This window comes from Saimiri boliviensis, chromosome 10 (genome assembly GCF_048565385.1).
Source record: "Saimiri boliviensis isolate mSaiBol1 chromosome 10, mSaiBol1.pri, whole genome shotgun sequence".
In the NCBI taxonomy this organism is placed as follows: domain Eukaryota; kingdom Metazoa; phylum Chordata; class Mammalia; order Primates; family Cebidae; genus Saimiri; species Saimiri boliviensis.
The window spans coordinates 88908344-88926330 of NC_133458.1; the positions used below are offsets into that span (position 1 = coordinate 88908344).

The window sequence follows — 17987 nt, forward strand, 5'->3', positions numbered from 1 at the left end:
TGTTACTTACAGTAGATCTGGAAAGCTGGGACTTTAGACAAAGGGCAATTAAAAAAAAAACCCGTCAGGCTGTCTCACAGAGCATTCCTCAACCTTTTTGGCACCAGGGACCAGTTTCATGCAAGACAATTTTTTCTTGGACCTGGAGTCGAAGAGGGAGATGGGATGGTTTCGGGATGAAACTGCTCCATGTCAGATCATCAGGCACTAGATTATCATGACGAGCACGCAACCTAGATCCCTTGTGTGTGCAGTTGACAACAGTGGTCACGCTTCTGTGAGAATCTAATGCCACTAATCCGAAGGAGGTGGAACTCAGGGGGTAATGCTTGCTTGCTGCCACTCATCTCCTGCTGTGCATCCTGGTTCCCAATATGCCATGAACAGGCACTGATCCATGATGCAGGGATGGGGGACCCCAAGACTCATAGGTCCACCATAATTCCCAGATCCTGGGGTTTCCTACTTGAATGTTTTACCTGGAGTTCACTGTCATGACAAATAACAGTTACCAGGCTGTTCAAACAATATGTCCATCGCAAATGCCTATTTAAGCTTGAACGTAGGCTTCAAAGATGATATAGGATACATTCTTTAAACATAGGAATCAAAGATGATAAAACAAGAGGATCTGTAAGATTAGAAACAACAATTTAACATAAAACATTGACTTCTCTGTGGTCCGTTCTAGCCTCTTAAAAATAGTAACATTTTAAAAAGCTAAAACTAAACACAATAAGCTAGCTGGGCACCATGGCTCACACCTGTAATCCAAGCACTTTGGGAGGTTGAGGCAGAAGGACTGCTTAAGCCCAGGAGCTTGAGACCAGCCTGGGCAACATAGCAACGCCCCATCTCTACCAAAACAAAACAAACAAACAAAACATCACCTGTAGTCCCAGCAACTCAGGAGGCTTAAGTGGGAAGATCACCACCCAACCCTGGGAGATAAAGGTTGCAGTGAGCCATGATCATACCACTGTATGCCACCCTGGGTGACAAAACGAGACTGCCTCAAAACAAAAACAAAAATACAATAGGCTAAACCATGTCATACACTTTTATATATCATGTATATTTTACTATCTTTTTTTTTTTTTTATTTGAGATGGAGTCTCACTCTGTCACCAGGCTGAAGTACAGTGGTGAAATTTAGGCTCACTGCAACCTCCACCATCCAGGTTCAAGTGATTCTCTTGCCTCAGCCTCCTGAGTAGCTGGGATTACAGGTGCAAGCCACCACACTCGGCTAATTTTTGTATTTTTAGTAGAGACAGGTTTCACCACGTTGGTCACGCTGGTCTGGAACTCCAGACCTTGTGATCCGCCTGCCTTGGCCTCCCAAAGTGCTGGGATTATAGGCGTGAGCCACTGCACCTGGCCATATTTTATTCTCTTATTAAAGTATCTTGGCACAAGAACACTTTAACCTGAATTCTTAACTAGTTTATCCTAGAAAGAGGGAAAAAATGCTATTACCCACAACTTGAAGAGTTTACGAGTTTTCAATTCATTCCTTTCCATTTCCAGGAACAAAAGCGGAAAACAAGAATGCCTTTTCACAAATTACATATTTACTCTCATAATCTTGAAAATTACTAACCAAGAGTGGGAGTGTAGCTGGGAATGCCAGAGACCACATGTTGGAAAACCTGAGATTGCCTTCTGGCTGCAGACTCTCTAGCCTGTGTGAGTCTCAGGCTGGCATCTCCTCTCTAAATCTTGTGATTCAAAGAGTGCAGAGAATTCCTTCTGAGGTGATCATATTATTGTTGCCTGCTCAGCAGCCACTCTCCCCTCCACTGTTGTTCTTTGCAGAGCCATGTATTTTCCTTGGGTGGGGTTGACTTGACCCGTCCCCCTCCCCGTGCCATTCTCCTGCTGCTCCAGAGGTGGGCTCTTCATCCTTCCAACAAGATCCCTTATCAAAGTTTCTGTTGGGGCTATCAGGACAATCCCTTGCTGAGATGTTAAACTCTACATATTCCCTGAGGCAAAAAAATTCCCTTTTTGGTTTTCAGTTAGTTTTTCTGTTACATGTGCCTAAAATAATCCTGAGTAAAATAGTCTCAAGGTTGTGACTGAGGTGAACGAACGTAAAAAGTAAAAACACTGTTATAAAAGGATTTTTAAATATTAGAGCTAGAAGGAATTATTGAGGTTACCAGATTTTACACCAGCCCCTGCAAGATACAAATTGAAATTACAAAGCTAAGGTCACAAAGACATATAATGGCAAAAATAAAACAGGGCCTGGAGCCCCTTCTTTCCTTTTCAAACTTTAAAATCCCAGATACTTTAGTTTTAAAACAGTTAACTAGCTATGGGCTAAGGACAGCAAGTAAAATTTAAACACTGCCAAGGAGATTTACCACTATGAGATTTCTGGCTTTCCAGAAATAGAAGCCCACCATGGCACAAATTTCATATGATCTAAAGATAATGAGAGATAAAAGTGCTTTGGATTCCCTGGAAAAGGGAAGTAACACATCTCTCAAGACACTAATGAGCCAACACTAGCAGGAGAATAAGCAGTCCAACAAAGAAAAAAAGAAGTGCAAGGATATCTGTGCAAATTTCTGCAAATCTTATGAAGCCTTAAAATGCTATTCACATCTACTAAGGTTAGCTCTTAGGGAAGAAAAGTGTTCAAAGGCATATCCTAATGGCTTTTTAGAAAATTATAACAAAACTGATTTTTTACTAAGCTACAGCCTTTAATTATTTATAAAACCTACAGAGAGTGGCAGTTACTTTTATTTCTGTTTGTAGAGTGGGCTGAAGCCAAAATTTTTTTATATTAATGCTAATTTTAATAACCTTTTACAGTTAGACATAAATCTGGCAGGACCACCCGAGCCCTAATTAACAGTTTTATTATAAGAACATAAGATAGTAGATAATAAATTCCTTCTGTCAATCTCCAGATTCATCAACTATCATTTTAAATACTTTTTAATTTCATGTATGTTAGCGTCTTTTTCTATCCAAAATAGTTTTAAAAATAAGAAGCATACAAAGAAAGCACCATTCTGCAGCAGGGAACTCTACTTAATTAAGGCCATGCTTAAAGGTTCTGCATTTGATCACCTCCTGAAATCACAATAGTAAGTTCTCCTTTCTCTGACAGTCATTGACTCATTAATGCATTCTATTTATGAAACATATGCTGTGATTCTAAAACAGCAGGGGCCATGCTTGTCCTTGCTCCCTATTGTATCCTGTGCCTTACACTGCATTCAGCATATAGTTGGTACCCAGCTAGAGCTGGATAAAGGAACAAATGAATACAATACCTACGACTTAGGTTCTTTTGTACCTTTCCATTGTTACTTTTCATCCACTCTCAATGCCAACTCAAGCACTGAGAATGCACAGTGAAACAGGCAGGTATCTCTAATATTTCCATATTTGAATTCTTTGAATACAGTAATATATATCTTCTTGGTTATTTTTACCTCTAGAATTGCTTCCCAAATTTATTGTAGTTCAGGGTGGGGAGGGGTTGTAAGAAAGAAATGTCTTTGTTTCTTCCTAACACAATCTTTTCATTTACATTGTTTTTCTAATCAGGAAACATTATATTTCATTAAAGGACAAAATAAGAATGCCAACTATCATTGATATTATTCAACCTTATTCTGCAAGGCTCTGATGAAAGAAGATGGGGAAAAATGAATTATATAAATTGGTAAACACAGACAAAATAGTCATCACTGAGAGATGATGAATTTGTCCATGTAGAAAAAATCCAAGATAATTTTTAAGAAAGCTATTGGAACTCATTGGAGTTAAACACTTTTATGGGACACAAAATCAAAAATTCTCATACAGCAAAAAAAGAGCCAACTAGAAGAGATAATAGATGTAGATATAGATAAACTCATTCTGAAGTTTTTATGGAGAGGGAAAAGACTGAGACTAGTCAACACAAGATTGAAAGTGAAGAACAAAGCTGGAAGGCAGACACTACCCAATTTCAATACTTGTGGTAAAAGTACAGCAATCAATACAGTGTGGTATCGGTGAAAGAACAGACAAAAATAGATAAATGGAACAGATAGAGAGCCCAGAAATAGACCCGAACAAATATAGGCAGTTGATTTTTGACAAGGAGCAAAGGCAATATAATGGAGAAAAGACTGTCTTTTCAACAAGTGGTTCAGAAACAACTGGATCTCCACATGCAAAATAATAAAATAAAAACAGAATCTAGACACAGACATTATGCCTTTGTAAATGAACTCAAACTGGACCCCAGACCTACATTATAACACGAAATTATAAAACTCTTAGACTACAACATAGGAGAAAATCTAGATGACCTTAGATTTGGGATGACTGTAACACCAAAGGCATGACCCATGAGAGAAAAAGTTGATAAGCTAGACTTCATTAAAATAAAAACATTTCTGTTTTGCAAAGACACTTAAGAGAATAAGAAGGTGAGCCACAGAGAAAAATATATTTTACAAAAGACATATCTGATAAAGAATTGTTATCCGACATATACAAAGAACTCAAACTCAACAATAAGAAAATAAACATACAAATTAAAAAATGAGCAAAAGACCTGAACACATACCTCTACAAAGAAGATAAACAATAAGCACATGAAAAGATGCTCAACATCTTATGTCATCACGAAATTGTGAATGAAAACAAGGTATCACTACACATCTATTAAAATGGCTTATTAGAATGGCCAAAATCCAGAACACTGACCACATCAAATGCTGGTGAGGATGTGGAGCAGAAAGAACTCTCAATTATGCTAGTAAGAATGCAAAATGGTATAGCCACTTTGGAAGACAACTTAGTAGTTTCTAATAAAATTTAACATACTCTTAACATATGACCTAGCAATCAAACTCCTTGATATTAACCCAAAAGAGATGAAAACTTACCTCCACACAAAATCTGTAATATAGATGCTTACAGAAGCTTTATTCTTTATTGCCAAAACTTGAAAACAATCAAGTAAGTAAATAACCAGTAAGTAAACAGATAAACTGGTTCATCCAGACAATGGAATATTACACAGCACTAAAAACCAGTGAGCTGTGAAACCATGAAAAGACTCTGAAGAATCTTGAATGCATATTACTAAGTGAAAGAAGCCAGTTTGAAAAGGCTACATATTATATGATTCCAACCATATCACATTATGGAAAAGACAAAACTATGGAGACAGTAGGGGTTGTCATCGGTTAGGGGAAGATAGAGTTGAATAAGCGGAGCACATAGGATTTTTAGGACAGTAAAACTACTCTGTATGATACTCTAATGGTGGACACATGCCATTACATGTTTCTCCAAACCCACAGAATGTACAACATCAAGAGTGAGCCCTAAACTATGAACTCTGAGTGATAACTAAGTGCCAGTGGAAGTTCAGTGATTGTAAAAATCATACATTCCAAACCAGAGTAGGATGCTGACAGAGGACAGACTGTGCATGTGTGGGGCAGGAGGTACAGAGCAACTCTCCGTACTTCGTATTCAATTTTGCTATGAACCTAAAACTCCTCTAAAAAATAAAATCTATGAAAAAAAGCAACTCATTAAAGAAAAAGACTGAGGAATCACCACACAATGCAGAGATTAGGGGCACTAAAAAAAAGGTATTAGAAAAAATATTTCATTTACAATACTAATCAAAACTACAAAGTACCTAAAAAATACATCAAACAAAAATGTGCAAGACTTGTACAGGGAAAGAATTTTATATTCATTGATAGAAACACATTATCTCAAAATGTCAGATGTATGTAATAATCTATAAGGTGAATACACATTTTAAAAAATCCCTATGGGGCTTTAACAGAACTTGACAAATTAAAACTTTGAAGAGAACAAGAAAAGTAAGAAGAGACTTGCCTTGCCCATACAATGCCTCTACTCTCCCCTGAAGTCTTATCATAAAGCATTGGTAATTAAAACAGGATAGTGTAGGCACAAGGATAGGTAAATAGATTAGTGGAACACAGAGACCAGAAATAAATATCAGCACAGTATATACATAAACTTCATATATGATGGAGTAAGATTATAGATCCGTGAGCAAAAAATTCAATGAATGCTAATAGGGTAATTGTCTTAACATATGGATTTCCAACAAATGGTGCTGAGGTGACTGAACAGTCATAGGCAAAAAAAAAACAAAAAAAAACAAAAAAAAGAGAGAGAGAGAGAGATTGAGAGAAACTTGACTTAAGTCTTACACCTAATATCAAAACTAACTCAAAAATAATCATGGACTTAAATTTAAAACATAAAACTAAAAATTTTAGTGGAAGAAAAACAAAGAAAATCTGTGGACTCTAGAGGTAGGCAAACAGCTATTTGATTTAACCCAAAAACATTAAATAAATTGCTAGTATATATAATTAATAAAAACAATGTAAAACTATATTACTGATATAAAAATTAGGCTGCTGCAGGAAGCCAAGGTGGGAAGATCACCACACATCTTCAGCTCAGGAGTTTGAGACCAGCTTGAACAACATAGCAAAACCCCTCTCTACCAAAAATTAAAAAAAAAAAAATTGCCAAGTATGGTGGCACATGCCTGCCTGTAGTGCCAGTTACTCAGGAAGCTGAGATAGGAAGACTGCTTGAGCCTGGGAGGTCAAAGCTGCAGTGAACTGTGAGCTGTGATTGTGCCACTGCACTCCAGCCTAGGCAACAGAGTGAGATCCTGTATCGAAAATAACAATAATATTAATCCTATAAAAATGGATTTTACATGTAGCTATGGTAATCAATACTGCAGTATTGGTGGATATCAATGGAATCTGTTCAATGGAGCAGAACGGAGAACTCAGAAATACATCCATACAAATATGCCCACATGATTTTGACAAAGGTGCAAGAGCAATTCAATGGAGGAAAGATAGTCTTTCCAACAAATGGTGCTGAGGTGACTGAACATTCATAGGCCAAAAAGAGAGAGAGAGAGAGAGAAACTTGACCTAAGTCTTACACCTTATATCAAAACTAACTAAAAAATAATCATGGACTTCAATGTAAAACATAAAACTAAAAATTTTAGTGGAAGAAAAACAAAGAAAATCTGTGGACGCTAGAGGTAGGCAAATAGCTATTTGATTTAACCCAAAAATATTAAAAGATTCATTAAAACTTTAAAAATTGGACTTTATCAAAATTAAAAACCTTTGCTCTGTGACAGATTCTGTTGAGAGGATGAAAAAGACAAGCTGCAGACTGAAAGAAAGTATTTGCCAACCAGTCCTTATCAACGAAGGACGACTACCTAGAATATATAAAGAACTCTCAAAACTCAACAGTAAAAAACAAAAAACAAAAACCAAGCAATTCAATTAAAACATGGGCAAAAGGCATCAAGGAACAATTCACCAAAAACAACATTTAGATGGCAAATAAGCATTTGAGAAGACCAACTTCATTAGCCATCAGGGAAATGCAAATAAAAAGTACAATGAGATATCACTACACACCTATCAGAATGGTTAAAATTAAAAATAATAACAACAACAATAATAATACCAAATGCTGGCAAGGATGCAGAGAATCAGAGAGAATCTGAAGCACTTATTAGATTGCCAGTGAGAATGCAAAAATGGCACAGCTACTCTGAAAGCCAGTTTAGCTGTTTCTCATGTAACTAAACATGTAACTACCATAGAACCTAGCAATTACACTCCTGGGTAGTTATTCCAGAGAAATGAAGACAGGCTCACACATACAAAAAATTTGTACCAGAATGTTTGTAGTAGCTTCATTCTAATAGCCAAACAACTGGAAACAACCCAGATGTCCTTCAATTGGTCAGTGGTTAAAAGTATTACGGTACATTCACACCATGGAACGCTATTCAGCAATAAAAAGGAAAGCACTCAGCCTGAGCAATGTAGCAAGACCTTGTCTCTACAAAAAAATAAACAAAATTAGCCAGGTGTAGTGGTGTGCATCTGAGTCCAGCCACTCAGGAGACTGTGGTGGGAGGATCACTTGAACCTTCGAGGTCAAGGCTGCAGTAAACCAAGATCATGCCACTACACTGCAGCCTGGGCAACAAAGTGAGGTCTTGTCTCAAAAACAAACAAACAAACAAAAACAAGGAAAAAGCTATTGATACATTCAACAACTTGAATGAAGCTTCAGAAAATCATGCCATGTGAAAAGAGCCTATTTCCATAGGTTACATACTGTCTGATTATATTTATGTGATATTTTTGAAATGACAGAAATAGAGAACAGATTAGTGACTGCCAGAATTAAGAACAGAACAGAGGTAGTGAAAGGTCAGTGTAGCTATAAAGGAGCAACATGAGGGATCTCTGTGTTAATGAAAATGTTAATATTCTGGTTGTGATATTGTACTGTAGTTTTGCAAAATGTTACCATTAGGGGAACTGGCATAAAAGGTACTCTGGATCTGTCTGTATTATTTATCACAATTGTGTGCAAATCTACAGTTATCTCAAAAGACCACATATAAGATAATCCTTTTATTAAATCAGCAGCATATTACTATATATAATATCTGAATATTAATTTTAAAAAAGTTCGAGCCAGGCATGGTTACTCACACCTGTAATCCCAGCACTTTGGGAGGCTAAGGTGGGTGGATCACAAGGTCAGATGGAGACCATCTTGGCCAACATGGTGAAATCCCATCTCTAATAAAAATACAAAAATCAGCTGGGCATAATGGTGCATGTCTGTAATCCCAGCTACTTGGGAGGCTGAGGCAGGAGAATTGCTTGAACCAGGGAGTCAGAGGTTGCAGTGATCCAAAATTGTGCCACTGCATTCCAGCCAGGGCAACAGAGAGAGACTCCTTATCAAACAAACAAACAAACACAAAGTTTGGAGGCCAAGTGAAATGGCTCATGCCTGTAATCCCAGCAGTTTGGGAGGCAGAGGTGGGTGTATCACCTGAGGTCAGGAGTTTGAGACCAGCCTGGCCAATATGGTGAAACCCTGTCTCTATTAAAAATACAAAAATTAGCCTGGTGTGGTGGTGTATGCCTGTAGTCCCAGCTACTAGGGAGGCTGAGGCAGGAAAATTGTTTGAACCTGGGAGGCAGAGGTTGTAGTGAGCTGAAATCGTGCCACTGCACTCTAGCCTGGGTGACAGAGCGAGACTCCATCTCAAAAAAAAGAAAAAAATAATAATCGTAAATAGCCAAAGCTCAATAATTTTTAAAATTAAAAAATGGAAATAAATACAATAAAAGAGTATTAGTGGTTATACTGGTGAGATGATACATAACTTTCAAATTTCTTCTTCATACATTCATGTATTATACTTTTTTTTTCAAAGAGCATGCTCTACTATGATGGTAAGAAAAAATAGTTATTTTCATCATGAAAAAGCATACATGCTACTGTACACATTTTTTTCACTGAAAAATTTACTATATTAATTCTTTTAAACATTATTTTAAAAGCTGTTTAATATTCCAATGCACTGATCTATCAATTTTATTATTTCATTATCATAGGGAATTAAGGATTGTTTCTGCTTTCTGTTTTTCAAAAAAAGCAATGCGTCATATACTCTTCTACCTTACTCTTTACATCCATCTCTTCAGACCTCCAGCCACATAAAACTATTGGATTATAGAGTCAATGGAATGTACTGAACAACTGCTTTCCTGAAAAACTACGAATTTATGTACCCATCCTTAGTATAAATATGTGAGGTCACTTTACTCTGTCCCTGATAAGTTGACAAAATTGTATTCACATTCCAAGCTCCATGGATCAAATAAGTAAGGAAAACAGACATGCTACTCTCATACAGTGACATCACAACATAGTAAAACTGACTTCACACCCATCTTTGACATTATACAATGTAACATATATGGATCTTGCTTGCTCATCTTCATCTCCCTTCACCTCCAGAAAGTTCAAACTTGTTAGTCTGATGTCGAAAAGCTACCTCTCTCTGCCTCATTCACTTGCCTCCTTGCAGTCTGTCAAACCCATCTAGCACAATGTGTCTGCCCAAATGCTTTGTGGTTAGCCACAGGGCTCACTCCCTCACTGACTTCAGGTCTTGGCTCCAAAAGCTCCACATCAGAGGTCTTCACATCCAACTCTGTGTAAATCACCCACCCTTGTCTCTAGCCTCCCTGTCTGTATTTACTTGCTTTTTCTCTGGCAATGACACACTGCAAGTTTTTGATTACTTCTCTACTTTATTCAGAAATTTTAAAAAATCAAATCCTATCCTTCAAGATACTCATTTCAACTTGTACAGACTGTACTTTTTGTCTTTTTATCATGACAAGAATCAAGATCAGCTGCAGCACAAATTTCTAGGCACTCCTTCCTACAATCTTTTTTTTAGAGTTACTTTTTTGATAAGTAATAATTGTACATATTTGTATGGTACATATTTTAATACGTGCAAATATTGTGTAAGAATCAAATCAGGGTAGTTGGGATATCCATCACCTCAAACATACATCATGTGTATTGAGAACATTTCAAATCTTCTTTTCTAGATACTTGGCAATATACAACAAATTACTGATAACTATAACCACAATACTGTGCTACTAAACAGTAGATAACTTGCTCCTGTATCTAACTGTATTGTTGTCCCCATTACCCAACTCTTCATCCCTCCTGCCCTTGCCAGCTTCTAGCAACCATCATTCTACTCTCTACCTCAATGAGATTAGCTTTTCTTGCTGCCACATAAGAGTGAGAACATAGAGTGTTTGTCTTTCTGTGCCTAGCTTATTTCACTTAATGTCCTCCACTCGTATCCATGATGCTACAAATGACAGGCTTTATTTTTTTTATGGCTGAAGAATCTTCCATTTTGTGTATGTGCCACATTTTCTTTATCCATTTTTCTGTTGATAGATATTTAAGTTGATTCCATGTCTTGGCTACTGTGAACAGTGCTGCAATAAATAGGGGAATGCAAATATCTCTTTGATGTACTGATTTCTATGGGATTGCTGAATCATAGGGTAGTTCTATTTTTACATTTTTAAGGAAGCTCCATGGCATTTCCTACAGCAGCCGTACTTTACATTCCCACCAACAGTGTATGAGAGTTTCCTTTTTTCCATATTCTTGTCAGCATCTATTATTTTTTGTCTTTCTGATAATAGCTATTCTAGCTGGGATGAGATGAAATCTCGATGTGGTTTTGATTTGCATTTCCCTCTTGCAATCTTTATTTTCTCTACCTTGGCCTTCACCTCTGCAAATATAATGCTGTTCACTGAGGAACCTTATTCATGCCACCCTCCGTTCAATGCCCAAGATTGCTATTCCTTGCATCCTCCTCCCCACTACCTGTATAGCTTCCAGTCTCTGTGCCTTCAACATCTGCCAAACCAACAAAGAAAGTATCATGAACATAATAAGCTAATTCACACTAAGATCTGTTTGGTTCAAACAGTAACTGAGGAAAAAATCAAATTCTTCAAGTTTCTAACTTGAAAAAGAAAGACATAAAATGTACAGTTTGTGTTCCTGAGACACTTCCACTCCATCTTATTTCTTCAAATTTGGTCATCACTTTGGTTTTGTCATAGTCTTTCCACCTGAAAAGTCTTATTCTAGTTTAACATTATCCAAGAAGCACCTCCCTTCTGATTTTCATTCCATTCAGCACTGACCTCCTCCCTCCGAAGGACGCCTCTTCCTGACATTTCTCCCGTCTAAGCAAGCATTTTTCTATTTCAGTGAGTCTCCATTTCATATTGAATTCTAGAAGACTGTGGGTTTTTTTCTCCTTTAAAATATATTTGAAAGCTCTCTTTTTGTTTCCACATATTACTTCCACAGATTACGTCCTATAGGTATGAGGAATCCCAGACCTATCAATCAATCCTAGGAGTAATATTTGCTTTGAAATGTCATTAAACAATTCAATTATTTTTAGAAGAAATTACTTTGAGACTTTTTTAAAGCCTTACAAAAAAGACCACTTCTATAGTATCCATTGTCCTTTGTGGTATAATACAAGGTGATCAGCTTACTTTGTCATGTACCTACAAGCTTTTATGAATGCAATGGACTACAAACATACTTTTAACTTTAAATTTCATTTTTTCTTAAGATCAAAAACAAATTAAGAGCAAAGCAGTGACATTTTATCTTAAAGAACTACATATAACATCCTGTTCTATTTTGATGGTAGAACAAATGACTTTAAAAAACAAGTGGTGGTCATTCTTTGCATCCCTCATCACAACCTCCTGAGATACACTCAACTGCACACTACCAGATGATATGTGAAATGTCCCCAAAGAATTAGAATCTTCCCTCCAGCCCCATAAAGGACTACTTACCAGACTTCCTTGCTTTCAAAGCAATAACAGCTGCTAGCTCTCTCTGCACCTAATAAAATATTAGGGGAAAAATCAAATTAGAAGAAGAAAAATGTAGCCATCAAAAGCAGTACTTTGTTTTTAGGTATGCAACCCAAATTAAGAGCTGTTGAAATTAAACCTAAGTTTGCTGACATCACTCTTGTTTTTAGTACATGGAACAACCTCTGCATGGGAAGTTTTGGAAGAATCATACTGAGTTACTTTTTTAAAAGTTAGACAGTTGCCAGAATGTATACACTGTAAAACACTAGTACTTATGCCATGATAACGGGAAGTACCTAAAAAAAAACTATATAACATTCAGATATAATGCAAATATGAATTAAATTATTAAAATACGCATGACACAATAACAAAGATTAAATATTATTTCTCCCTCAAAGATGCTAGTTTATACAAAAATTCTAGGTGATCCTGGTTTAACTGGATCTCTGCTCAAATATAATGAATGTTCACTGCAAGCCTGACAGGTTTACAGCAACCATTTTTGGATGATACGCCACATAAAAACAAGCAACATCAACTCATAGGGCAGATTAATTGGGAATAGACTAGATGACCTTTAAAATCTTAAATGTCTTAAACCCTACTTACTTGTCCAAAGTTTTTAGCACTTAATCTCCCTCTCATCCTTCCCACTTTGAACACTTAAATCCTTCCTTGAAAATATTTTCAAAGCAGAACACCAAACAGTGACAAAAAGATAAGCACAGTCACTCTCAAAGATAATATGAGGGTAGCAATAAAAATTCCATAATGAGGAAGTTCTCTCCCCGTCAAGACACAATCGCTTAAGCTCAGAAATCTGTATGTTCAGGTGTTTGGAGCTGGTGATGGTGGGTTTTTGTTTTGTTTTGTTTTGTTTTTGAGGGGGTTGGGAATGTCAGGCAGCTGAATATACTACAGTAATGACACTTTAAAGGGAGAAAAGGAAGTTCAAAGACAAATTGCAGATTTGCTATTCAAATCAATTTAATCTACATTCATTTACCAGAAGGCAAGAGTAGCGATATGCTAGACCCTGAGACTCCACCTAGGACTGCTTTCCCAATGGCCAGGGCATCATCATCCCTGCAGAAGGCAGCTTGTCCCATGTGCTGTCTTTATTGCCACATTTTTCCTGATGTGCTAGTGTGAAAGTCACTGAATTCTAGTCTGCTAGAATTCAATTATCTGACACCTCAAGACTCTGTCATGAAAATTACACAGCAATGAGAAGACAATCAGTTCCTCTCCAACCTTAGGAGTTTGGGCTCTGAAAATGCTCACGGTTGGCAAGCTTACAGTTAAAGAACTTAGCGTGGCTGGCACGGTGGCTCATGCCTGTAATACCAGCACTTTGAGAGGCCGAGGTGGGTAGATCACAAGGTCAGGAGATCGAAACCATCCTGGCCACCAGGGTGAAACCTCATCTCTACTAAAAACTCAAAAATTTGCTGGGTATGGTGGTGCATGCCTGTAATCCCAGCTACTTGGGAGGCTGAGGCAGGAGAGTCACCTTAATCTGGGAGGCAGAGATCACAGTGAGCCGAGATCATGCCACTACACTCCAGCCTGGTGAAAGAGCAAGACTCCGTCTCAAAAAAAAAAAATTAGCGGGAAAAGAATACTGAGGCAGACAGAAGTAATGAACAATCACAAGAAAACCTTTATAAGTACTGGTATGTGAACTCAAATAAATTTAAAAATATCAAAGTAAAAATATCAATTAATGCATATTTTACATATTTTAAGATGTTAAGGTTTGTTGTTGTATTACCAGCTCTTTTTCGGATTTTATTCCTTCACAGTGTCACAAATATTTGGAGTTGGAACAACGAGGCAGATTATAAACATTCACTAGGATCCTGTCCATGGTTTCCAGATGCTGTGACCTCCCAGGGAAAATCCCACTGTGGCTCATGCACAGGGAGAAGGCAGAGATGGAAAATGATGCATGAGGTGGATCACTTAATTTGCTCACAAAGGATCAAAACCAGTCATCTCCATCTTTTTAATTTTCCACACCTGAATTCCCTTTATGGGATTCTCAGTTTTTCCTTTTCCAATTCGAAAATAATGCCCAAAATAGAAATAGCTCAGAAAAGCAAAGTATTAGATTCCCACCACTGTAGAATACTACTGCTTTTCAAAGAGTTGACAGAGAAAGAAAGGAAAGAATGAGATGAGCAAGCAAAAAATGGAGCATTTCCGGGGCACTGGGAGAGTGAGAGATGGGCAGGGAGAAAGGCAAGAAGAACTTCACCATTCAACTTAGAACCTAGGTTGCTTTTTTTATAAAAAATCAATGAGATTACTGTGCTGCACTACACTACATCCACTGAACCTCTGCCATGGGAGAATATGAGTATTTTATGCAAAGTGGGATGTATGATATCTTCCGTGCTTCTGCACTAGGAAGGAAAAAGGTTTTAACAACAACAAACCCCAAAAGGTATGTTAGTCTTCCTAGAAGACACAAAGGGGAAAGTGCTGATCAAGCCAAGCACACACTGGGTAAGATCCCATGATAGGCTACCATAGCATCTTCACAGTCCTTTTTTTTTTTTTTTTTTTTTTTTTTTAAATGTCCTAGCAATCAATTAATCATTTAAAGTTGTGTGACTAATGACTGCATTTTGGCTGGAAGCTCCACTGAGGCAGGGACCTGTCTGCCTTTTCTTCACATTATCCAGGGCAACTGACACTCACTCATTAGCCCACAAGAGATGGCCAAAGAGACAACCCTATTTATACAGAGACAGAAGGAGAAAATAAGGAAAGGATCAAGGGGAGAGAAAAGGCTTCCCAAGAGAGGACAATGAAGATTCAGAGAAGGCGTTCCCTTGTCATAAACTATTCCCAGCAGAAATCTTCAGAACATGTTAGAAGGATTCAAAGCTGCCTTTGCAAATATTTGTTAGGTTTATATGAAATTGAATTGAAAACCAAAACAGTGAGGAATTACATAAACAGGGACTATACTTTTTTTTTTCTTTTCTTTTTAAAATTATTATTATACTTCAATAAGTTCTGGGGTACATGTGCAGAACATGCAGGTTTGTTACACAGATATACACATGTCATGGTAGTTTGCTGCATCCATCACCCTGTTATCTACATTAGGTATTTCTTCGAATGCTATCCCTCCCCTCTCTCTCCACCTCCTGCTATCCCTCCCCTAGCCTCCCATCCCCCCGAACAGGCTGCAGTATGTAATGTTCCCCTCAACAGGGACTACATGTTTCTTTGTATGCTAAGAAAGGGACCTGTTGGCATTAGAAAAGAAATACCACATTCCAGTGCCAGTTGATCCTTCAAATAACTGGGGCTCTGGCTGACATTCTGACCACCACCTCTTAAGACACCTTGAGGAGGAACTACTTAGCTAAGATGCTCCTAGATTCCTAACATAATAAATGCATGTTGTTTCAGATCTCTAGATTCTGGAGTCATTGGTTATGCTGAAAGGTCTTTTATAGGAAAATTATGATTTTTCTGCCGTAATCTAACTGTGCTGTTGGCTAACCTGAGTTCCTCTCGCCATGCCCAAAACAGAGCTACTGTTAAGGTCAGGCTTGAGAAATATACCAAATGTAGTAGAACCACGTTCTGATACTGGCCATTGTTTTTATCCAATGAAGATATAAAACCATTGCCTAGGTAATCAGAAAAAAGAATGCATTGTCCTTAATCTGACAAAAAGAGTAAATTATCAGCTTGACTTTACCTATCATAACCCTTCCCTGCTATAATCTGTAACTCCTTTTCTGAACCCCCTGGGACTAGAGGTATTTCAGAATTCAAAATTTTACACATTTTAGAAAGGTATCTTCAGTGAAGTCTGGGGCAGCAACTTGTAGTCAGATATATTAATGTATCTTCCATGAAATGTATTACTATTCAAACCAAACGGGATAAATGAAAAATAGAAAAAGCCTTGAGTTTTGCCACCAAATACGTTCAGTTTTGGTTGGATTTTGCCACAAGTTAGCTATGAAGAGCTTTTCTACTGTAGGACTGTGAACAAGGGGCTGTACACCTCTACTAGTTTTACATTAAAGTTTCCCTCCCTCATCTTTTTCTCATGTTGCTTCTTTTCCACTTGCTATTTAGTCACTACTTTTTGTCTATTTTCTAAGAAATGCTTTCTTTATCGGGTGCAGTGGCTCATGCCTGTAATCACAGCACTTTGGGAGGCCAAGGCAGGTGAACCATGAGGTCAGGAGATTGTGACCATCCTGGTCAACATGGTGAAACTCCGTCTTTACTACAGATAGAAAAATTAGCCAGGCGTGATGGCGTGTACCTGTAGTCCTAGCTACTCAGGAGGCTGAGGCAGAATTGCTTGAACCCGGGAGGCGGAGGTTGCAATGAGCCAAGATGGCACCACTGCACTCCAGCCTGGGCGACAGAGACTCCATCGCAAACAAAAGAGAGAAAGAGAGAGAGAGAGAGAGGAGAGAGAGAAAGAAGAAAGAAAAAAAGGAAAGAAAGAAAAAGAAAAATGCTTTATATAGAGCGAGTTTTCATCTAGTTCAGCAGTTCTCAAACCTAACTGCACATTAGAATCATTTGGAGAGGTTTTAAAAAATATTGATATTTGGGCCACAACTAAATCAGAACCTCAGGGGAAAAGATCCAGGCATCAGTGTGTGTTGTAGTTTCCAAGCTTCCTAGGTGGTTGTATTGCATCCGGGGTGGGAAATCACTGCTCTATTCAACAAGTATCTTACTTTCTCCAAGGCCCCATATTTTGACCTTCATTTCAACTAAAAATTTTAATCTGTACTTTGTCCTCCTCTAATTGTATTCATTTGTAAAGGAACGTGGCCTCCACTGTATTTAGATATAAAAATTATGCAATAATCCAATCAAATGATGAGATTCACTTACTGCAGTAGCAGTTCAACAGACAAGATTTATTCAAGTACAAAGAAAATTGCAAGGAAGCTTTTTAAGAAGCTTCAAGTTTAATTTAAAATATAGTTTACTCAATATAAAACAACTGCAATTCAAAACACTTGCAGCTGACGGTTATATTTGGCCTTGTAAATGTCTAACTAGAGGATGATTAAGGGACTGATAAAACATATCCTTCTCCTCTCGTTACCCATCAGAAACTGCAGTCAGAAACATTGAAATGTTTTGGCTTTCTATCTTGGATAACCACAAAGATACTATGGCTGTTCACAAAGTAGCCTTGACATTCAGTGAGAATCAGAGTCAGTCTTACGTCCAGCGTTCTGTCTTCTTTCTCCTCTGGCACTTATAGTGCCTTCAATCTTAAAATCCAAAGGCCCCAGACCTGTTTTGCATCACTCATGCAAACTCTCATGGGAGAGGTTAATTGAGAAGACAGGAGCAGGCTTCCTGGAAGAAGGGGCCTTTGAAAGCAAAGTATGAAGCTCAATAGAAAGTCAAGTAAAGTCATTTCGAGAGGACAGAGCAATATTAGCAAAGGTCTTAGTTACTAAAGGGTTGTCCTTACAAACTCATTTTTAATAGAATTGCCAATTCACAAATTCCCTAAAGGCTTTTAGTAAATAGATTAATCTTAGAAACATTTAAATTTTGATGCCACGATAGAAATGTTTTTAAAATACAAAACCCTTTTTTTTTCAATTTCCTAAGCTAAATGTAAGAAGAAAT

General features: G+C 37.5%; 1 protein-coding gene across 5 annotated transcripts in view; it reads right to left on the minus strand.

The window, feature by feature from the left end:
* The window catches only part of RAPGEF5 (Rap guanine nucleotide exchange factor 5), a 487242-nt gene that overhangs the window by 140314 nt on the left and 328941 nt on the right, over window positions 1-17987 (minus strand). For all 5 annotated transcript variants that reach the window (XM_074379608.1, XM_074379607.1, XM_074379606.1 and 2 more), the window contains exon 7: window positions 12315-12363. In XM_074379608.1, the coding sequence (XP_074235709.1) occupies window positions 12315-12363 (49 nt within the window). The remainder of the gene's footprint in view (window positions 1-12314; window positions 12364-17987) is intronic.